The 23834-nt window shown below is 40.1% G+C and overlaps 1 protein-coding gene across 2 annotated transcripts in view; it reads left to right on the top strand.

Moving 5' to 3' along the window:
- LOC111155839 (transmembrane protein 131) overlaps window positions 1-23834 on the top strand; it is a 216665-nt gene that overhangs the window by 170374 nt on the left and 22457 nt on the right. For both annotated transcript variants that reach the window (XM_022516255.1, XM_022516256.1), the window contains 12 exons: window positions 1666-1818; window positions 1919-1994; window positions 2179-2296; window positions 4376-4514; window positions 4629-4738; window positions 5221-5287; window positions 9594-9745; window positions 10376-10518; window positions 10961-11147; window positions 12299-12484; window positions 13294-13452; window positions 13864-14450. In XM_022516255.1, coding sequence (XP_022371963.1) covers window positions 1666-1818; window positions 1919-1994; window positions 2179-2296; window positions 4376-4514; window positions 4629-4738; window positions 5221-5287; window positions 9594-9745; window positions 10376-10518; window positions 10961-11147; window positions 12299-12484; window positions 13294-13452; window positions 13864-14450 — 2077 coding nt within the window. The remainder of the gene's footprint in view (window positions 1-1665; window positions 1819-1918; window positions 1995-2178; window positions 2297-4375; window positions 4515-4628; window positions 4739-5220; window positions 5288-9593; window positions 9746-10375; window positions 10519-10960; window positions 11148-12298; window positions 12485-13293; window positions 13453-13863; window positions 14451-23834) is intronic.

The following is a 23834-nucleotide window of genomic DNA, read 5'->3' as shown; positions in this document are numbered from 1 at the left end:
AGTCAGGCTGTTATAACAAATTACCATAGATTGGGTGGCTTAAACAACAAGCATTTACTTCTCACAGTTTTGAATGCTTGGAAAGCCCAAGATCAAAGCACTGGGCAGATGCGGTATATGGTGAGGGCATTGGTCCTGGTTTTACAAATGGCTGTCTTCTCACTGTATCCTCACAGAGCCAGCAGATCAGGGAGGGAGGGCGGGCAAGCTCTTTTGTCTCTCCTTTTAAGATCATTAATCCCATTCATTAGGACTTCACCCTTATGATACCTCCCAAAAGCCCCACCTCTAATACTGTCATGTTGAGGGTTAGAATTTCAGCGCAGGAATGGGGTGTGGAGGAAGGGTCACATTCATTCCATAACAGTCACCAGGTTCTGTAAAATCCTTATCCAATGGAGTATACTAGCACCAATTAATGAAAACAATACATCCAAATTAGCATTTCAAGTACTCATAGTTTAATACTTAATATTTGAATACCATCATAAAATGAACTTTTGTACTGTTACCTCTTTTGACCGCCCCCCCCGACACACACACACTCCTGAGAGACAAAACATGGACTTGAGCAAAATGATTATTACCAGTGCATGCCAGGAAGACACAGCTGGTTAGAGGCCAGGCTCGGGCTGTCTCGCTGTCAAAGACGGGCTTCCTGCTCCTTTGTTCTCCTGTCCCAGCACCATACCTGACCTCTGATACCTTTCTGCTGTGTTTCCCTCTGCCTGGGGTGCAAATGATGAGTATTACTTTTAACCTCACCCTCATTCAACTCCTTTTTTCTGTGTACTCTCTTAATTTCTGTGTCTTTTTATACCAGATATTTGCCCAGTGGGTAATGGTCATTTTTGAGACTTCTTCCAATGACTAGGAATCAGATTATAAGATCGAATTCTGAACTCAAATGAAAGGAAAGATTATATTTCTTATTGAAGATTATTTAAATTATTTAATTTTTTACTTAAAATCTGATACCCTATCATAGGGAGAAGCATGCAGCCGATGAGAGCAGTCATTGGTTATCTGGTTATTTAATCTGTCTGCTGTGTTAAGATATTTGATAACCTGTATTTTTAAAAGATGTCTAATTTGTTTTTGGCACAAGTGATATTTTTTCTTTTAAAAAGAAAATACTTCTAAGTAAAATAAATCTGATTTTTTTTTGGTCTTGTTTGGCTTTTGATTTTAGAATTAAATTATTTCATCATGAATTTGGATACTTGGAGGGCAACCTGGCCTTGGTATAAACGAATCTTGCTTAACAAACTGACAATGACCATTTCCTTTATTCAAAGCTAACTCTGTTTATTACCTTTGTTGGCAGCCTCATTATTTTAACATCAGATATGGACATTTTTCTTATTTTATTTCATTTTCACAAGATTATAGAGATTTGTCCTACTGATTTTTGTGTAACAGGCCATGAAAATGACAAATTAAAAAATAATTTTATATATATATATAATACACACACATATAGAGAGATAAGTATAGATAGATTTGGGAGCACTCTGATTACAAAATTAGAGATTATCAAGTGATAAAAATTCCAAGTGTCTTTTGGAGTTTGGTTCCTGAAAAATGTGTCTGTCACCTCTAAATTGTGTGTTCTTAAGAAAATCCAGCCATATACTAATGAGTTTGTTTGTTTGTTTTCTTCAGGGAAAAGTAGTTCATCAAAGCTTAAATATTATGAATTCCTTCTCACAGAAGGTAAAGATACAACAAATACGATCTTTGTCAGAAGATGTGCGATTTTACTACAAACGATTACGGGGCAATAAGGAAGACTTGGAGCCAGGAAAAAAGTCAAAGGTTTGAGAACATTGTATTTGAGGATTCCCTTCTGTTAGTATTGTGTTACAGTGACCTTCTGTGGATTTAGGATTCACGGTTCTCCTGTGCCTCTTTGTAGATTGCAAACATTTATTTTGATCCTGGACTGCAGTGTGGGGATCATTGCTATGTTGGCTTGCCTTTTCTATCCAAATGTAAGTTATCTTGCTATTCTCTGTCATCCCCTTCACTCCACCCAAAATATTCTTTGATGAAAGGCTGCCACTTTCAAAGTCCATCTCTATCCCTTGGTACCATGGAAGTCATTTGAAGGGAAGTTGACAAGTGGATGTAAATTGTAGGGTTGAGTTTGTCATAAAGTATGTGTCCTTGTTGTAGCTGAACCCAAAGTACAGCCTGGTGTAGCCATGCAGGAGGACACATGGGATGCTGACTGGGATTTGCATCAAAGCCTGTTCAAAGGATGGATGGGAATAAAGGAAAATTCAGGTCATAGGTGAGTGGTTTTGCTTTAAGTATGTTTAGCTATTTTTGCAAGTTTGAAATGTCTCTGTTGATACTACTTTCTAAATGTTACTCTTATATTAGGTTCTTTTACTTCTCTATAGCTAAGAAAATAATGCTTCATCTTCAGAAAATTATTAAGAAGGAGTCTTAAATTGCCATTTTAATTGCATGTTGCTCAGAAATACACACACTGCCATTTTTCTCTCTCCTTCAGTGCTCTAGATACTTCCTTAAAATCAAAGAACTATTTGAAGTTGTCTTTATAGAGGATGCATACATTTTTCACCAGAGATACAGCCATTTGCGTAAGAGCTACCACTGCCCTCTGCTAAAGGCAGAGAAAACATTTCCTAGGTTCAGTCCCACAGTGGAGACCAAGTGTCCATTTGCTCCTTGTGAAAAGAACTGCCTCTTCCCTTCCCAAGTGCTGAGCCTTTAGGGGGCACCTAGAGCCCAGTTCACTGAGGCTCAACCATATGTCATTGGCAGGCAGAAAATGTGCTAATGGCAAACCCAACCACACCTGGATTCAAAAGCAGAAACACACTTCCTCAGCAAGGTAGAAGTACCATCTTTCTTGTGCTCCAGAAGAGAATTTGATTAGAATATTGATAACGTGGTAACTGATAAAAACTGCTCTTCTTCACTTGGCTAATTTGAATGTATTTGTCAGTATCTAGAGAATCTAATTTATAGTACTATACATTTTTCAAACCATTAGTGATTGAATCTGAGGGTTTCATTTATCTGAACTACCTACTATCAAAAATTTTCTTCAGGCAAAAGAGTTAAAGTTCTACTTTAAAATGGTGAAAATAAACAGAGAGAAACCTCTAATGAATTCACTAGTTCTTGGTCGCCTACATTTCCATTACAGACCTTACAGTGTATAGACATTCTCCAAATGTTAACATTATGAACAGATAAACTTGGAGCGGTGCTGAAGAGCCTCTTCACCTCTCCCCCACCAAAACCTCTCCCTTCCTCCTTGTATGCCCAGCACTCCACAGCTAAGGAGCTAGGCTTCTCGTCTGTCCCATGCCATCATGTCCCAGGTGCACAGTGACTGTGGCATTCTCCCTGCTGCTGACTTTGTGTTACAGAGAATTTCTGTTCTTCGCCTTATAAAATCTGTACTCTTACCAATATTAGAGTGTCACAATTCAGTAGTATTGTGGGTTTAAATGGGCTTAAATGGGGGCGCCTGGGTGGCTCAGTCATTAGGCATCCGCCTTTGGCTCAGGTCCTGGTCCCAGGGTCCTGGGATCGAGCCCTAATTTAGGCTCCCTGCTCAGCGGGAAGCCTGCTTCTCCCTCTCCCAGTTCCCCTGCTTGTGTTCTCTCTCTCTCTCTCTCTCTCTCTCTCTGTCTCTGTCAAATAAATAAATAAAATCTTAATTTAAAAAACAGAAGTGGGCTTCTGTGTTTGGGCCCAGGAACCTTAGCCCCGTGTGTAATAGTGTTTCCTTAGGGAATACGTTCTTGAGTTCTAAACAGCTGGCTTATGAATGCTCATAAGTAGAGAAATACTCAAATGAGGTCCTGAATATTTTTGATAACTCTACATATATCTGCGCAAAACCCTCATATGTATTACCACTTCAGCTGACATCCTCGTTGCATATTAAGATTTTCCTTCATTTTTTTTTTTTTAATCTCAGGGGGTAAAAAGCCATATGCCAAGCAATGCACTGCCTTCTCATAAGTTCTGCTGATGAATATTCATCAGCACTCTGCTGTTGGTGTCTAGATCTTTCCACTAGGCTGCAAGTTCCTTTAGGATCCCTTAACACCATATGTTATACGTATATGTCTGCCTTGTCCTTCACTATTCCTTCACTATTCAGTACAAAAACAACACAGGTGATCAGTGATCACCTCTTAGTGCCAAAACAGACATCTTCATAGATTTCTATTAAAAACATAGTAAAATGTCCGAACAAATAAAACTATATTTATTCAGGGCCAGAATAAAATTTCTGAAGTATACAAGCCTAATTAGATTTCTTATATTCAGAAAACTCAGATATTTCATTTTTATATAGTAACTAACAAATTTTTTTTTCTAGACTGAGTGCTTTATTTGAAGTAAATACAGACCTTCAAAAAAATATATTATCAAAAATCACTGCTGAGCTCTCCTGGCCTTCTATAATTAGCTCACCCCGGCACTTGAAATTTCCACTTACTAATACAAACTGCTCCTCCGTAAGTATTCAGAGTGACATTGGTTTTTGGAAATTCGTAACAGGGCTGTTAAGTATCTACTCTTACTTTTAACTATGGAAACATTTCATTTACTGTTTTGTTACTTTGTTTAAGGAAGAAGAGATTACTTTGGAAAATCCTGCAGATGTTCCTGTTTATATTCAATTTATTCCTCTGGCTTTATATTCCAATCCTTCAGTCTTTGTAGATAAGTTAATATCACGGTAAGCACTGCTTTAATTAATCAAAATGTTCTATATTAGCATTGAATTATTATTTTACACATTTAGAACTCTGTCTTAGCTTATACAGTTATAGATTTGACTTAGAGAAATTCTAAATCTGTAATTAAAATTGAGAGGGGGTTCTGGAGAGAGATATTCATAATATGTTAAGTATCTAGAAGAGTTTTCAGTTTAAGACAAGAAAAAGTAATGTTGAACTCCTTTCTAAAACAATATTAAAAAATGAAAGATCATAAAGAGAAAACAAGTAGAACCTTTTAAATATTTTAGTTTTAAAAACTGAACAAAATATTAACTGTAAGTTGGCCTTTAATTTTTGGAAGGCTATTAATCTGGTAATACTGACCTTAGAATCTGCCAAAAGGTAATTTGTAAATAAAGTACAGACTTGATAATTACTCTAATTACCCATTAATTATGATGCTGTTTATGAAGAAATATATATACTTTTTTAATTTTAGGTTTAACTTGAGTAAGGTGGCAAAGATAGATTTAAGAACGCTAGAATTCCAAGTCTTCAGAAACAGTGTAAGTATGCAAACTTCATACTATTCCTGAGAAATAACTCTATGATATTATAAGTGCAAACATGGAGGAAACCTACTGACTATCCTTAAATTTGGCTGAAGGGGAAGTTACTGAAGAAGTCAGAGCAGTCCAATAATTAGAGGAAAAAAAAAAAAAAAAAAAAAAACCCCAGGGGGAATAGATGGGATTTAGATCAACATGAGGCACACTGGGTAGAAGATTCCAGTTTGCAGGCATTACTCCTTGAGTCCATGAAGGTTTACAATAATGGCTACCAGAAACCCTGAGAGTATCTAAATGAGGTATATACTAACATAATTTATTTTTATTAAGCTTCAAAATATTGAGCTTGGTCATTTAAATTTTTATTTTGGATACTTCCAAATAAAATTGTAAGCTCCATTAATGCCAGACCCATAGTTGTTGAACAGATTAAACAAACTCATGGGAAGTCCTTCAAATGGTTCCTTGGTGCGTAGGAAGACTGTGCTGAATGTTGACTAGATAAGTCGATCTGTGGCTAAGTAGGCCAGGAAAGAAAAGCAGTAGGAAGGTTTTCAGTATTGGGGGGCCATCTTGAAGAATGCTTCCCAGTATCATGAGCATCTAGTATGTGTCAGCATTATAGCAGGTACATTCACATCTGTAATTTCATGGAATCATTACAGGCAGCCAGGCTGAGCAATTACTAACTACCCCAAAAGGTAAAGATTTCCTTGTTCTGTTGCTGGGGAAAAATAAAACTCAGGAAAAGGAAGGAACTTGCCCCAAGTTCATACCTGGCAGGTATGAAATAACTGGCAGGGCGAAATTAAAGTCTGGTTCTCTCAGATCCCAGAGCCCTCCCCCATACTGTCATGCCACGTAGTCAGTGTCCCTAATTAGCCTGTCAGACCAGATATTCTATAGTTCTTGAAATACTTGTGTTCTTTCCCGTAGTTTCGAGTTTTAGTCTATAAGGCATGTGTAAGCTAAATCTTTGTAGAATAGTAGTTTTTTTTATACTGTCTATAAGTCAATTTTGTGTAAGAAAGTAATTTTCAATGTAAGAAAGTAAATTTCAATGTGTCTTTTTTCTGCCAAATAATAGAACACCAGACTAGAATATAGACATATGTTCTAGTCTCGTGCCTTTCTCTTGGAATATTTTCCTGGTTGGTTTTTTCCATGCATAAAATGCATAAAATGACAACCTAATAAGCTCAAGGTTATCTAGATTCCAAATAATTAGAAAGCTCAATAATCAGAGATTTCTTTCACCCTGCTTTTATAAGGGAGGAAATACACATAAGAAGTAAATGAGCTAATATTTACCTTTTTTTCTTATCAAACACAAGTTCTTTCGTGTTACTTACAAGGTATAAAACACTGAAGTGTAGGCACTGTGAAAGGTAGGAAGATGTGTAAGAATATTCTAGATCTCACAAATTTATTCTAAATATGAAATACTAGATCTTAGAGTAAGGTTAGGATGAATTCTATCACCGTCCTCTATAGTGGTTATAAAACCCATGGTTTTCAAAGTATTTGGTCTCAGGACTTCTTTACAGTCTTAAATTATTCATGACTCCAAAAAGGTTTTTTTGTTCATGTGGGTCACATCTCTCCGTATTTACCATATTAAAAATTAAAACGGAGAGATCTTTTCTGCAAAAGGCCAAAAAGTATATGAAACCATGCTCAACATCACAGTCATTAGGGAAATGCAAATTAAAACCACTATAAAATATCATCTCACACCTGTTAGATAGCTATTATCAAAAAGACTGGATATAACAAATGCAGGTGTGGATGTGGAAAGAAGAGTAGGAATATAAATTGGTACAACCACTATGGAAAACAGCATAGAGGATCCTCAAAAAATTTAAAATAGAACTACCAAATGAGCCAGCAATTCTACTTCCTTTTGCAAAGGAAGCAAAAACACTAACTCATAAAGATATCCGCACCCCCATGCTCATTGCAGTATTATCTATAATAGCCAAGGCAATAATCTTAAGTGTCCATTGATGAATGAATAGATAAAGAACTTATGGTATATATTTATACAGTGGAATATTATTCAGCCAAAAAAAAACAAACAAACAAGGAAATCCTACCATTTTGTGGCAACATGTATGGACCTTGAAGGTATTATGCCAAGTAAAATAAGTCAGACAGAGAAAGGCAGTACTGTATCTCACTTATATGTGGAATCTTTAAAAAAGGGAAAAAACTCAGACTCCTAGAAAAAGAGATCAGACTTGTGGTTACCAGAGGTAGAGGGGTGAGGGGAGAGGGAATTGGGAGAGAAATGGTCAAAAGGTATAAACTTCCAAGTACAGGACGAGGAAGTACTAGGGATGTGATGTGTGATTACAACATGTTGACTAGAGCCAACACTGCTATATATATAGTAGATAGTTGTTAAGAGAGTAATCCGAAGAGTTTTCATCACAGGGAGAAAGTTCTTTTCCTTTTATTCTTTTTTTCATTCTTTTCTTTTCACTGTGTCTGTATAAGAAGGAGGATGCTGGCTGAGCCCGTTGCAGTAATCATTTTACAGTATATGTAAATGAGACCACTGTGTCTTAAACTTATACAGTGATGTATGTCAGTTACTTCTCAAAACTGGGAAAAAACTGTGAAAGATCTTTAAAATATTTAATTCATTTAAAATAAGAATAAACTCATTCCATTTAACACAGGTAACATAAAAATTAAAAATAGCTGTATTTTCCCAAAAAGACTTTTTGCAAGAAGAACAGATTGTTTTACATTTTTACAGATCTCTTTTAATGGCTCTCAGACCTAATACATAGATAGAGCCCCACTGCTTCTGCATTTAGTCTCTCATGCTGTATTGTTTTGGTTGAAGTATATGACAGATATCTGACATGACCTGGCACAGTTACGTAGTTACAAAAAAAAAAAAAGAGTATCTTAACTGCCTTTTTAATTAATTCTAACAGCATGCATCAGTTATTCAGAAAATACTGGTTCACTGAGATAGGCAGAGCTTCCAAATGTTGACATGATTCACTCTACAAAATCCAAAAAAATCATATTCATTTATATAACTACCAATCTCATCAAGGAATTCCTTAACTATTGGAAAGCTGTGAAGTTCACAGGGGTAGATGCACGTTTTCCAAAATTCTGAATTTTCTCACTCAAATTTTACCATGGGCAACAAATACTTCAGTTGTTTTTCCTTAATTGGACAGACACACTTCATTTTTGTGAAAATCTCTACCAAATACCCAAGTCTGAACAACCACAGACTGTCAGTCATTCTTTCAACTATGAATGGTCTTCCATGAGAAAAGCAGCTAATTCAGTTTGTCTATCAAATGGTAGACAACGTGATGCTTCAGTAGGCAGCTTCATTAAGTCTATTGACTGTAAGTTATGTTTGTAGAATCATGCCAACACAAGTAGATAGATCTGTATGTTTTAAACCTAACTATGCCAAGTGGAGGAGAAAGTCATGCAAACCTCACTCCCCTTCCACATATTAGCAGAGCCATGAAGAACCGTGGACATTTGTAGCCAGGTGTTTCCAACCCTCCCCCCCCACCACCACCACCAAAAAAGCTTACACTTAATGTTGCTTAAAAATCAGAACAGTGTATCCTTAAGTATGAACTATCATATTTTTAATAAAAAGTATATTTTAAATCTTATCTGTAACTGGCTGTCAAGAAGCGATCTTTTGATTATTAAACTAAGCTATTATTTAACTTTCAGTCAATCAAATGTTAAACAGTAATTATGTGCTGAGCTTTCAAAATAATATTCAAAGATAGATGGATATGAGTTGGAAATATTTTTACAAATAAAAAAAATCTGATACACCCTGAAGACTCTTCAGCTGATACCCATCAAAAGGAGAAGGAACAGGAAAATTGGATGAAAGTGGGAATGGCAACATAGGACTTTGGGGTGCTGGTTGCATAGCTCTTAGCTTTGTGCTAAATTTTGAGCTTTGCTTCTTAGGTTTGTGTCCTTTTTATGTATGTGTATTACATTTCAGAATTTTTTAGTCTTAAAAAGATATGTATACAAAAACAAATGCCTAGTACAAATATAGGGACTTTGGTGACGGGATCAAAGCCCTTTTGGTGACTTAAAGCACAATGAGAAGGGCCATCACTGGTTGCTACTTTGTCTGCAGGCTAAACAGTATCTGAATCATGAGGGGTAAAATTGTTCACACATTTAATCAGTTCAAGAAACTAGTACTGGGCTGTGGATGGGGTAAAGAAAAAAACTTCTTTCCAGAGAATATAATAGTGACTTCTGTTGTTTTACCCAATGATTTAAGGCTCATCCACTGCAGAGTTCAACAGGATTTACAGAAGGCCTCTCTCGACATTCAATTTTAAACCTAATTTTAAAACCTGGAGAGAAGAAATCTGTCAAAGTAAAGTTTACTCCGATTCACAATAGAACTGTTTCTTCACTAATCATAATCAGGTATGTTCCGTGATTTAAGTGTGAGTTGATTTTTAGTACTTACTCAGAAGTCCTTACTTGATTTGTTTTAATGTGAGTTTGTGCGTCTGATTATTAAATAGGGTATTCACGGGTGCCTGGGTGGCTCAACTGGTTAAGCAACTGCTTTCGGCTCAGGTCATGATCCTGGAGTCCCAGGATGGAGTCCCATATCAGGCTCCATGCTCAGCAGGGAGTCTGTTTCTCCCACTGACCCTCCCCCCCCCATGCTCTCTATCTCTCTCTCAGGTAAATAAATAAGATCTTTTTTAAAAATGAATTAAAAATAAATAGGGTATTCACTTTGTCCAAAACATGCACACAACATATCACACTTGATGAAATGTACCTCTGTGATTATATTTAGAACTTGAAAACCTGAGTAGTGTTGTTACTATACCATGTATGACTCTTAAAAATGAAAAACTCTTGCTGCTCTCTGTGTAAAGATTTTTAAATTCTTGAAGTGTAAATGTTTCATTCTAAAGTTTAGTATATTCATTTTTACATGGTTTATTAAAAAAATGAGTTATAGATCAATTATCTATAATTTATGCAAATTTATAATTAACGCAAATTTTAATGGGAGAAAATTCTGTATTTCTTGCACAGAAATAATCTGACAGTGGTGGATGCTGTGATGGTCCAAGGACAAGGAACAACTGAGAACTTGAGGGTGGCAGGCAAGCTTCCAGGTCCAGGGAGTTCCTTACGCTTTAAAATCACAGAAGCGTTGTTGAAAGATTGTACAGATAGTAAGTATTCCTAACAGTTTCAATGGCACAACTTTCAGTGTTTGTTTCCAAAAATAAATAATTCCCCCAAAACAAACAGTATTTCTCTATGTGCACGTGTGTATATTAGTGATGAATACTTAAGATTTTTAATGAAATACCCTGACTTGTTTTCAGGGTTGTTTGATTTGAATCTTCAAATATTTCAAAGTTCAATTTCCATTGCATGTCTTAGATGATTTACTCTGCGTATGAAAAATAAAGCATAATTAAACTTTTGCTATCTCAAATGGTACAACAAAGTGGAATAGTACTTCTTGATGAAGTCTGGGTACCAGCTAATCTCTTCGGCATGAGGAGGTGGTTCATAATGTTTGGCGTACATTTATGGTGAATGTGATAATCACTTGGACCTACAGCACATGCTAACAAGATTTTATACTCTTGACATTCCTTCCTTTAGGTTTGAAACTAAGAGAACCAAATTTCACATTGAAAAGAACATTTAAAGTAGAGAATACGGGACAACTTCAGATTCACATAGAAACCATTGAAGTCAGTGGGTACTCGTGTGAGGGATACGGCTTTAAAGTTGTTAATTGTCAAGAGTTTGCACTAAGCGCCAACGCCTCTAAAGACATAATCATATTGTAAGTACTATCTTGGGAGGTGTAACAAATTACTGGCTTCCCATCACCCTCAAATAGTACAGTTGTTCAGACTGTGCAAAGATACGTTTTCATACTCACAAAGTCTTTATCCACAAATGTACTCATTTGATTTGTTTCCCCTTCATCTTTAGTTATTTCTTCGTGTCTTTGTTTGTGAAACTTCCTATATATCCAAAGTGGATCAGATAATCTTAGAAACCGGTTTCACAATTATTTCCAGGGCTGTGTTAAAGCATAAGGTTTTGGTAGGAAATTAATTATAAATTCAGTCTCAGTAACAGAGAGGTCCCTGCATCGCACACATGCAGTTTTTCCATGTTGTGCAATGGAGGAGTGTGTAATGTTCTGGTCAGAAGACATTGTTAATGCCTGTATTGGGAATAGCTGCAGCCTGTTTTGACAGTCAGTTGGTAACTTGTTAGATTATAGAGTTTGTGTAATAAAATGTAACCTCTGTCCCCTTAACTGAGTGATACTTTCATGATCTTCAATGGGTAGTCACTCAGTATGGAATGATAGTACTCAGGTACGGCATAGTGCTTGGTACCTAACGGCACAGTGGAGAAGAAGACGCCTCTCCTCACAGTGCCGACCATCTGATTGGAGAGCATACAGTTGGCAAAAAATAAAAATAAAATAATTAGGGCAGAAGTCAGTACTGCAAGAGATGAAGAGAAGATCACCAGGGCTAAGATGGTTTTTGGTTCTGTGTGTTTGTTTGTTTTTTTATTTTATCTCTCAGGTTCTGTGTGCATATATTTCGCTTTATCTCTCAGGATATGTTAGGAATATATCCTGAGAGAAAAGAGTGGATTCAGATAAAGGAGAAAAGAGGAAGGGAGAGAAGCTCAGAGAGCACTTCCTGAATTAATAATTAAGCTCATTATTCTTCTTTTTCATGAAGTTTTCTCTAATTACCGACAGAATATAGTTGTATTTGTTATTAACCTCAGAGAATAATGCTTTCTCGGTCTTAAAATGAGACCTTAAAATGAAGTCTTAGAAGTTGAATAGACGTACCAAACTCTAAAATTCCCCGTTAGGATCCAAAGGTGTGTGGCACTGGTATTAGATGTAACCGGCTATGGTGTATTTTTAAAACTAGTCTAACTGCCACTATTCTGTTTTAGGTTTACTCCTGATTTCACAGCTTCTAGAGTTATTCGTGAACTGAAGTTTATAACAACCAGTGGCTCTGAATTTGTATTTGTATTGAACGCATCCCTTCCATACCATATGTTAGCAACCTGTGCAGAAGCCCTGCCCAGACCCAACTGGGAGCTGGCTCTGTACATCATCATCTCAGGAATAATGAGGTACTTGTGTCTTCTTTTGAGGTTGGTGTTCAGGCGTCACTTGACACTACTGCTCGCACGCTCGCTGTGTGCCAGTCACTGTTCTGAGTGCTAGCACTATGTCCGCAAACAGAACAGACCTTTTTGCCTTGATCAAACCACGTCTACTAGTGGGAGCAGTCAGAACTGAACCCCGGTTGAGTAGCATATACAATAAGCAAAAGTCTTCTACCTTTAAAATTTCTTATAGAAATTAAGTACATGTTAATTTCTTAAAGGAAAAAAACCACTCATAATTTGCCAGGTAAAGTTACTTGATTTGGGCATAGGTAATTTACTCAACATTATATAGTATTTTTTTTAAGCAGACCTAAGCAACACAAAACATGAGAAATTTTTTTAAATCTTCAGCAACCTTATCTTTTTTTCCAGTATATTTATGGGTTTAGAGAATCTGATACACTTGCCCCTAAATTTACATAGTTACCCCACACATCCTTTAAGGGAAAAGAATTGGCCTAGAAGGTTAAAACCGCAAGGTAAAAGCTTCTTCTTCGTAAAAGGAAAAGTAACCTCCAAGTATCTGTTCTGATACAAGTAATTATTTCTTCTCTATCAGCCTCCGTGTAAGTTGGCATTCTATAAAAAGGACCCTGCAGACTTTTATTCGTGACGCTTTGTTTTTGTCTAGTCCAGTAAAAATTGTCTCAGGCATCTCTGCTTTATACATCCAGTTGTACTTTACCAAAAAACTCTGCCTTTAATATAAAATTTTGTTACCCTTACACTAACAAGTGAATCCCAACTCTCCACGTTCTGTGCCCCTACAGTGCACTGTTTCTCTTGGTAATTGGAACAGCCTATTTAGAAGCTCAAGGAATTTGGGAGCCATTTCGAAGGCGACTGTCCTTTGAGGCCTCGAACCCACCCTTTGATGTGGGCAGACCATTTGATCTCAGGAGAATCGTTGGTATTTCATCTGAAGGAAAGTATGTTCACATGCTGGAAATAAATTCTCTAGTACACATAGATGTGGCTGATACAATTAAAAGAAAAAATAAGTTTTTCTTTTCATCTTTGCTCAAGGGGGAAGAAATCTTAATTCTAATAACTTCATAATCTCTTGTGTATAGCTCTCTTCTCTACTAGGAACTCACAGCAAATCCCATGTTTTTATTATTATGTTAATGAGGATTAAAATATTCTTAGATCACTGACTTGATTGCTAAATTTTCAGAGAGAACAGATCCTATAAAATTGTGGAAAGCATCCCTATTTCTTGCTGGGTTTTTTTTTCCTTAATTTATATTTCTCTTGTGGCTGTCCTGAGGAGTAACATTTTTTTAATCTTAGATTTTATAAGTTGCTCTTTACTGATCTGCAGTTGGTCCTTTTTTCAGCTTGAACACACTCAGCTGTGACCCCGGTCACAGTAGGGGATTCTGTGGAGCAGGCGGCTCGTCATCCCGAACCAGTGGAGGGAGTCACAAGCAGTGTGGCCCACCGGTGCACCCACACAGCAGTCACAGCAATAGAAACTCAGCTGACGTGGAAAACGTCAGAGCAAAAAACAGCTCAAGTACCTCTAGCAGGACTTCTGCACAAGCTGCTAGCAAAGCAAGCCCCCTTGTCTTAGATTCTAGTGCAGTGGCCCAAGGTCACGCAGCAGGCAGAAAGTCCAAAGGAGCCAAACAGAGCCAGCACAGCAGTCAGCACCATGTCCACAGCCCGCTGGAGCAGCACTCTCCACCTCCACCACCACCACCACCAGTGCCTCAGCACCAGGAGCTGCAGCTGGACAGGCTGTCCCCCGCCCCCCTCTCGCACCCTGCCCACCCAGAACGTGCCGGCAGCACAAGGCACAGCTCAGAGGACTCAGACATCACCAGTCTCATAGAAGCCATGGACAAAGACTTCGACCACCACGATTCCCCACCCCTAGAAGTGTTTACAGAGCAGCCGCCATCACCGTTGTCCAAAAGCAAAGGTAATCATCAGTTCTCACTGGCATGACGTATGAGAGGAAAGTGGTGGGTGTGTGATTAAGGGGCTATTGTGATTGTAGTTGTGATATAAACAGCTGATGTAGTAAGTGTTCTTCTGGCTCTAATTTACCTCCAGTTTGGACTTCCAACGTTTCCATATCCGATGCAGATAGAGAGGTATCCACTTATCATAAAAAATATTTGAACTTCTTAGGTTATTTACCAAATTTAGAAATTTCCTGAACATCTGATTCCATGTTCAGCTGTCTGTAATTGTTGTGCTGTGACAGGTTGAGCTTTTATTTTAATTGTTAAACTAATTTTTAATACAGTGGTAAAATGGGGACCATGCATTTTAGCTCAGAATATTTCCGGGGCACCTGGGTGGTTCAGTCAGTTAAGCATCTGCCTTCGGCTCAGCTGATGATCCCAGGGTCCTGGGAATGAGCCCCTCACCTTCCCCTGCTTAGTGGGGAAGTCTTCCTCTCCCTTTCCATCTGCCTCTCTCCCCTGCTCATGCTCTCTCTGTCTCACTGTCTCTCTCAAATAGATAAATAAAATCTTTGAAAAATGATAATAATAATATTTCCACAGAATCTGTACTTTAGAGCAGGGATTGGCAAACGAACTATAGCCAGGGGGCCAAATCACCGCCTATTTTTTAAAATTTTTTTTTTTTAAGATTTTTATTTATTCATTTGACAGAGATCACAGGCAGGCAGCGAGACAGGCAGAGAGAGAAAGGAGGAAGCAGGTTCCCTGCCGAGCAGAGAGCCCGACGCGGGGCTCGATCCCAGGACCCTGGGATCATGACCTGAGCCGAAGGCAGAGGCTTTAACCCACTGAGCCACCCAGGCGCCCCACCGCCTGTTTTTTTAAATAAACATTTATTGGAACATAGCCATGCTTATTCATTTCCATATTGTCTATAGCTGCTTTCATGCTACAGCAACAAAGTTGAGTAACTGCAAGAGACCATGAGGTCCACAAACCTGAAAGTATTTACTATCTATCTCTTTACAGAAAAACTTTGCTGATCCCTGCTCTGGAGTTCTGTATACTGTATTAGTTACCTATTTCTCAGTAACAAATGACCCCAAAACTTTGTCACTTAGAATGCCCACATTTACTATCCCAGAGTTGCTGTGGGTCAGGCATCTGGGTGCCGCTTAGCTGGGGTCTCTGGCTCACAAGACTGCAGTCAAGGTGTTGCCTGGGGCTGAAGTCATCTTAAGGTTCAGCTGAAGGTGAATCTGCTTCTAAGCTCACTCAGGCAGTTGATGGCAGGATTCAGTTCTTCATATACTGTTGGACTGAGGATCTCAGTTCCTTGATGGCTGTGGCCCCCACCCTCATGAGTCCTCTCCATGTGGTACTTTAAAGCAGTTGGCTTCACCAGAGCAAGGAAGTTTAGAAGGCAAGAGAGAGAAAAGCTAGCAGGACAGAAGTCACAGTCCTTTACGACCTAATCTTAGAAGTGACATCACATGACTTTGGCAGTGGTCTGCTACTCAGAAATGTCCCGCCCATACTCCAGAAGAGGGAATTCCACAGAGCATAAACACCAGGAGGCAGGGGTGCACTGGGATCTTAGACGTGACCTATCAACACAGGCACAGAGGTAAGCTATTTGGTAACTTCCAAAATCAAAATATAAAAACCAATAAACAGCCTGTAGCTCTATTTCAGTTTAATCCCTTTACAGCCCGAGCTTTTGCATCTTCCTCTCTCTCCCATGGCAGCTTTTGGACTTTTCATTAAGTACACGTGATTCCAAGCCTGTTTCAGGACCTCCCTCACTCGTGTACCAGTGTACCAGGGAGGGCTTTTGCCTTTCATTTACACAGGGAAACAGGGAGCTTGGCTGTCGTGAGAGACCAGGAGAAACTCAATGTCCCAGAGTCCAGGACTTTTATTAGAGAATTTCCTACTCTTGGATATGAAGACTAGTTACGTAGAGTCCTCTTAGAATTACATGCATTTGGATTTGCAAAGTAGTAAAATGTCTCAGATATTTTTAACTTTTTCCAGAGAAATGTATTTTTTGCTAACTCATTATTAATAGAGCTTGCTTATTTTAGGGTAATTTTCATAGTAACAGGAAATGAATCCTTAAAGTTCTTTTTATTAGATCAAGTTACATAATGAGTTTTTTCAATATTGAGGGCATGAATAAAATAAACATATATAATCATTTCTTACCAGAAGGAATTTGGCAGTCAAACTGAATACCTCACTACCTATGTCTAAGATAGTCCGCTAACATCAGTGTGATGGGTCCATTTTTACTTTCATGGTCATCCATCTGGAACATAAATGTTAAAACTAAAAAATGATTTTAATGGTCACAGTGGTCCTAGAATTGACCTACTAAAAGGTATTTTGGAGATGGAGTACGTGTACCTCCACATCGTTAGTGATTCTTGAGCCCACGAGGACACAGTGATTCCAGGCATCATATCACATCATATTTGTTATCCTCCCCACTGCTGCTGTTTGGAAAGAAGGAAGGAAACAAAACCTTTAATTTTTTTTAGCAAGTATTTTTATTGAAATGTAACATACATGTGGAAAACTGGCCTCTTAGAAGAACTTATAAAAGTGGGCATTGAGGGACGCCTGGGTGGCTCAGTTGGTTAAGCAGCTGCCTTCGGCTCAGGTCATGATCCCAGCGTCCTGGGATCGAGTCCCACATCGGGCTCCTTGCTCATCAGGGAGCCTGCTTCTCCCTCTGCCTGTGCTTGCTCTCTCTCCCTCTCTCTCTCTGACAAATAAATAAATAAAAAATCTTAAAAAAAAAAAAAAAAAGTGGGCATTGATCTCCAGGTTGCAAAACAGTGGTGTGTCATAAAACCATAGGCTTTTAGCTGGGCAGAACCTTTATAAGCTCTCTAAAGCTTACCCTAAGCCCCTGCAAGTCTTCATCATGTTCACATTAAGTATAAACCTTCTGTTTTCAGAAGCACCCTGTTCCCCTCTGTCCCTCCCCAGTATCTCAGACAAAAAGTCTACCTTATAATGAGCTTATGAAATGTCCAGCTTTTGGGGCAACTGAGTGGCTCAGTCGTTAAAGCATATGCCTTTGGCTCAGGTCTTGATCTCAGGGTCCTAGGATCGAGCCCCACATTGGGCTCCCTGCTCAGTGGGAAGTCTGTTTCTCCTTCTCACACTCCCCCTGCTTGCATCCCCTCTCTTGCTGTCTCTCTCTCTCTGTCAAGTAAATAAAATCTTAAAAAAAAAAAAAAAAGTTCTAGCTTTTGGACTGTTCAGAGTGACTTCTCTTCAAATAAATAGCTCTCCCTAGGTTTTACCTAGATTGTAGGCCATCCAAGCCATTAACCTAGTCATTCCTCCTGTCACTGCTCCTCGTGGAAGATGGCACCCAGAAATGCCCTCTGTTCACAGGCGGCCTGTGCAGGGCCTCATATAGCTGCGCAGTCGTCAGACTCAACGCTTGTGTGGTTTCTTCCCCTGCAATACAGAATCCTAGGCACTGGATGGAGGCCATTGCTGGATTGAGGGTTAAAACCTAAGGAAGCTCTGCACCTGGTGCAGTCAACCTGTCGGTATCCATATTACCTGAAGAAACGGTGCCATCTGCAGCTGTGCTAATTTCTGGCTATGGTTGCATGAGGGGTAGCTTTATCTAGGGTAGGGAGACACAGAGTGGCACATGGTCATGAGGCTAGGCTCAGACATGAGGCAGGCCCAGGTTAAATCATGGCTCTGCTCCTTACTAACTGTGTGACTCTGACATTTACTTCTCTGAGCCCCCATTTGTTACCTTTAAAGTGGAAGAGATAGCTACTACTTACATCGTGGGACGTATCTCCTGCTGGGACTATTATTAGGCAGAAGATGGCGCTCATGGTCTTCAGCCTGCTGAGTTGAAGGGAGCTGTGGAACACCGCAGCACTGATCTTAAGGGTGAGAAATGAGACAAACGGGGCTAAGGAAAGAATGCCAACGGCAGGGCCAGCAAGGAGAAGGCCAGCAGACAGGGTGACAAAGCAGGCAGAAGATGTGGTCGCCCTATCCCAGCAAGGCCAGAAGAAATAAAGGTAGAGCAGAGCTGCACAGAGTCTGGCAGCTAGGACATTACTTGACCTTGGCAGGATAGTTGCTGTGAAGTGATAGGACGAGAAACTTGGTTACTGTGGTGTAGAGAGTACTGTTCACATCAGACTTAACAGTGGCCACTTCTTAGGGTATGCGTTGGGGGCAAGTAAGTGAAAGGGAGCATTTATTCTTTAATCTGTAGTTTCCGTATTTAACTTTTAACAAAAAAAGAAAAGATGCAGGGGAATGAATTTTTTTTTATAGATTTTATTTATTTATTTGAGAGAGAACAAGTAGTGGGGAAGGGCAGATGGGGGAGAGACAGAGAGAGAGAGAGAGAGAAGCAGACTCCCCGCTGAGCAGGAAGCCCAATGCAGGGCTCAGTCCCAGACCCACAGATCATGATCTGGACCTAAGGCAGACACTAATCAACTCAGCCACCCAGTGACCCGGGATGAAAATACTGTGTGGTCGTATTTTTAATGAAAAATATGGGGAGCATGGCGTTTGGAAATATCTGTGAGTGAAGGACAAAAAGGCAGTAGAGCTGAGAGCGATAACGTTGGTCAACACTTAATTAATGTTCCAGGCCTGACTGTACATGCCTCGTGCACCCTGGTGGCTGGCATTGCTGTGACCCTGTGTCTCCAGTTAGAAACTCAGTCCAGAAAGAAAGGTTGCAACAGGCGTTACGGGAGACCATGACCAGGCCCGATTGTAAGCCCTCAGCTTGTAACTACACTGTCCTGCCGCCTCCAAAAAGAAGAGAAGCAAGTGCCCAAGGAGGTGGGTGGGCTGGGCCCCAGTTCAGTAGATTACAAAGATGAGACACTCATTCCACAGGTGTGTGGATGCAGATGAATGGGTAGAAATGCAGAAGCGGTACAGGGAGTCCAAGGAGCTGCTGTTTGAGCTGAAGTCACAGCTGCTGGGACTGAGGGGCAAAGTGGGAGGGCAGAAACAGGAAACACTTGAGAGTGGTCTGGTGCTCATTTCTGGAGCTCACATTTCTGTGGACTGGGAGTCCATGGGACATGAGAGCTGGATGTGCAGAGCAGCCCTGCAGGTAACATTGGGACCCAGCTGAGGCTAGAAGGAGCTCTACAAACGGGGAGAGCATGGACAGTCAAGGGATGGGAGATCCGACATGTCCAACTGCAGAGATGGTGGAAGCAAGGGAATGACGGGAGACTGTGGTCTGCAAGTGAGACCTGAGACTGTAGGGCTTCAAGGAAACACAGTTCTGGGCGGTAACAGGTTCTTAGGTGCAGCCTTGGCAATGGGATGTGGAAGTAAAGCCCATTAGCAACAGTGAGGCCACAGAGCCTTACAAAACCCTCTGGAAGCCTCACGTGTTTGGGAATTGAGATTCTGGAAAGGCACACAGTGCATGCACCATGTGATTCATAAGTCTAACTTCAGTTCAGCACTAAGAGTTTAGTCCTCAAGTTCTGTTTCTGAATGTGTTAGGGAGAGAAACTCCGAGAGCTTTTTGGATTTCAGAGGTCCTAAGGAGAGATGACTGACCTGACCCATACGAGGCCTGGAGCCCAGGTGATAGGTTGAGAGAAGAAGTCCGTGAGGCTGGTGTCAGTCTCCTCAGTGAGGACTGGAGACATGTAGGGTACAGTGGTGAGGCCAGTGTGTAGGAATGTAGTGTGTGTGCAGTTGTCATAGACATAGAGGATTCTGCGCGCATAGATCTGCCTTCCGGGCTGTCTGCAAGGAAACAGACTAGATTCAGAGTTAACATTATAAAAACTCACCTGCCTCCCAAAGCACGGCATCTGCCAAGTATTGTTAAAGCCTGAGGCTTGGTTGATAAACTTTCCAGTCCCTCCTCTACTACTGTATATTGTCCTACAGGCAAAGGTAACCAGTCCTCGGAGTAAATCTAACGTGATTTGCCCAATAGGGGCGGAGAAGTGGACCTGAGCAAGCAGAGAGAAGGGCTAGTATCAGCGCAAGGGGAGCAGTGTTGGTAGTATTTGCTACCGAAAGTTGTGGTCCAGGGCCTTAAGAGATGTAGGATCATGGGCGCCAACCCAGAGTGCTGAGTCGTATGCAGACATTCAACAAGGTCCACTGGTGATTGGGATAACCTGTGTTAACCCACTAGTGAACGTAACCAATGAATGTCCTTGGGAGGTGGGCACCGGTCCCTCTGGTGGTTTTTGGGCAGACAGGGAGTTGCCCTTAAAGGGAATGGACAGAAATACCTAGACAGAACAGAAGCTATCCTCTCCCAACATTAAATTGTAGTTCAGTGTGCTTTTGAATATCTGTGATGAATCCAAAATGAGTTGAGTATAATAATTTTATGAAAACCCTACATAATTGAATTCTGTGTACTGTAATGTTTTTGATGGTGCAGGAATAAGGTCTTGGGTACCTTATTTATTGGTTCTGCTTAGGCACCACAGTTGATATATACAACCTTATAAAGGTACCAGAAAAGCTAGAACAAAAGGAGTACAGGTATTCATACAAATTCATGAATTCCTTCCCCGGCTTAGAAGTAAAATTATTTCACTTAATAAGGACTTCTTTTCTAACTTGAATTGAGCCAAACTAGCATCTTCACAGTCTGTGCACAGAACTTAATCAGAATAAGTTTGAAAACCATTATTTGCTTTAACTTTAAGAACACCTAAAAAGACGTTTTTTCATATGCATGTTTTGTTATGTTTTAGTTTAACATGCTTATATAAAGTTATTATGTGGGGAAATAAATTTGCATGACTGGTACTGACCCCAGTAAATTGTGTGTGGGTCTGTATTATTTATTGGCCTCATTTAGACCATTTCAGCAGCCAAAACACAAGGAGGAAGACAAATTCCTTTCAGGATTAGTGCTTCTCCAGAGCGTGTGGTCAGCTGTTACATGGCCTGCCTTGGGCCTGCCGCTGCCAGGGACAGCACATACTCAGAGAAACCACTTGCTGCTAACTGAAACTTTACTGAAACAATTCTTTTGGGTTGAAGTTAATGAAATGACTTAACGTGGAAGAGAGATAGCCAAAGCAGCTTGGCCAGACTAGTTGATTACAAATTTATTCACTCCTTAGTGAAGACAAAAAGTAAATGACCAGGATGTATTCTTTAAATTTATAATTCATACTCTCTCTCCTTAAAATAATTGGAGGTGGTTTAAATTATTAAAGCCTGGGTAAAACAGTGAAGACAGAAAGGAGTTTTTGATGTTTTATCTGTTTGTTTTTAATTATGGTGCTCTCTCCTCAGAAACCTAGAAAAAACTGTGTTGTTACCATTGAGTGTTAAATTGAGCAGCGTGGTTCCTGGCTGCAAGGGCCAAAGTAAAACATTGTTCTGTAGTTCTCATGCAGGAAGAGGATACCTGAGACTGCATCTGAAAAAAGAAAAAAAAAAGAAAAAAAAAAACCACACAGCCTTCGCTGGCACTGAGTTCCCGCTTCCATCGGAGGACACTGATTAATACAGTGGGCATTTGTCTTTATTGGAGAGAACATGGGAATGTTCTTCACACAGATTTATGCTTAGCCTCACGCGTGTGCACAGTACTCATGGTGACTACAGAAAGTATATAATGCTTGTAGCTGGATTATTTGATGAGGCTTCGAACTTTCTGTTGAGTCAGGATGCTAGAGCAGTAAGAGGCAGATGGTACTCTGCCACAAATGTTTAGCAGCCTGCCTTATGGCCCTGTATGCACAGGTCAGTCCTGAGGTACCCTGCAGATAGGGACAAACGGCTTTTGCCAATAAAGTTTTGTATCCACTCAATTATTAGAAAAAATATACTTAATTGGGCTTTAAAGCAATGAAGAAACGGTTTCATTCTGACTGTTTCTGTGAGCAAGCCTCGCAGCCGCCAGCTGGGCATAACTTTGTGGGCAGCATGTTACCACAGCCGGGGTTCGGGCATGTGCACCTCCCTGGGCCTGGCTTTGTTGCCCTGCGCAGATAACTGAGTTTTCCTACAGTTTGTGGCAGTCCTACACAGAGCAATTCTGTCCACGGCACTTTTCCAGCAGCATTTGCTCACTTCGTGTCTCTGTGTCACATGTTGGCGATCCTTGCAATATTGCAACCTTTTTCATTATGACTAAATTTGGTTAGTAATCTGTGATCAGTGATTGCAACTCACTGAAAGCTCAGATGATGGTTAGCATTTTTTAGTAATAAGGTATGTACATTGGGTTTTTTAGATATAATACTATTGCACACTGAATAGATGGCAGTATAGTGTAAAGATAACTTCCATATGCACTAGGAAACCACAAAATTAATTTGATTCACTTTATTGTCATGGTCTGGAATCGAACCTGGCAACATCTAGAGGTATTTCTATACTGATGCCTATCTAGCCAAGATACAGCACATTTACATCACCCTAACGATCCCTTCCCTGTGTGTCCTTTTCTAGCCACGCCCACTTCCCTCCCACTCCTATCCCTTCCTTAGCCCCTGGCAGCCTTTAATCTCCATTCCTATAATACGGTATTTCAAGAATGTTCTGTATGTGGAATCACACAGTTTGCTATGAAGACTGACTTTGGATTCAGTCCTTGATACGTTAGTCGTGAAAGAGTGAAATGGGATAAGCTTCCAGACTAGGGGCGGTAAGTCCCGGAGCAGATCACACAGTAGACGTATTTCATTGTTTATAAAAGCACAAAACCATCTTGTACAGCTTGACAGACACTGGCTGAGCGCTTGCTATGTGCTGGGCACCATGCAAGGCACTGAGGATGGAGGGATCAGTAAAGCTTATCGCTGCCCTTCAGGTTTTTAAACTGTATGTGGAATATCACCGAGGGGGTAAACGCTGCCCACGGTAGGACAGGTAGCATCTTCAATCAAGAAGAGTCTGCTTGGTGGTGGTGGGAGTAGGCAGACAGAGTGTGAGTAGCCTCGGGGACCGTTCATCCAGATGGTGGGGTGAAGCCTGAGGAACCGGTCACTCATGTTGGGTGTATCCCTTGGCCACCGCTGGAAACCTCAGTTTTTCTCAGCTGCTTCTCCCTTCAGTTTTACTGTCATTATTTAGAGGGGTTAGTTTTTATATAGATTATACACCAGTTAAGGCATGGTTCCCTTAAGACGGGATATCCTGTGTTCTCCCCTGTGTATCGTGGTAATAAATGACTTACCTTTGAGAAGGCAGTTTCCCTCTGACTTCTGATTCCCACTTCCCAGTCTCCTCCTAGCAAAACATTTTAGACTGTCTTTCCCTAGAGCCCATTCGTAGCCCTGGGAAGCAGTTCCTGAGTACCTTGGGAACAAGCTTTCCTGAGAAACCCCGCACTAAGTGGCAAGAAGGAGAGGCCACCCCCCATACATACA

This window comes from Enhydra lutris, unplaced genomic scaffold (assembly GCF_002288905.1).
Source record: "Enhydra lutris kenyoni isolate GAN:26980312 unplaced genomic scaffold, ASM228890v2 scaffoldscaffold44, whole genome shotgun sequence".
Classification (NCBI taxonomy): Eukaryota; Metazoa; Chordata; class Mammalia; order Carnivora; family Mustelidae; genus Enhydra; species Enhydra lutris.
Note: the sequence above shows the minus strand (reverse complement) of the source record. Positions and strands in the feature narration are given on the sequence as shown.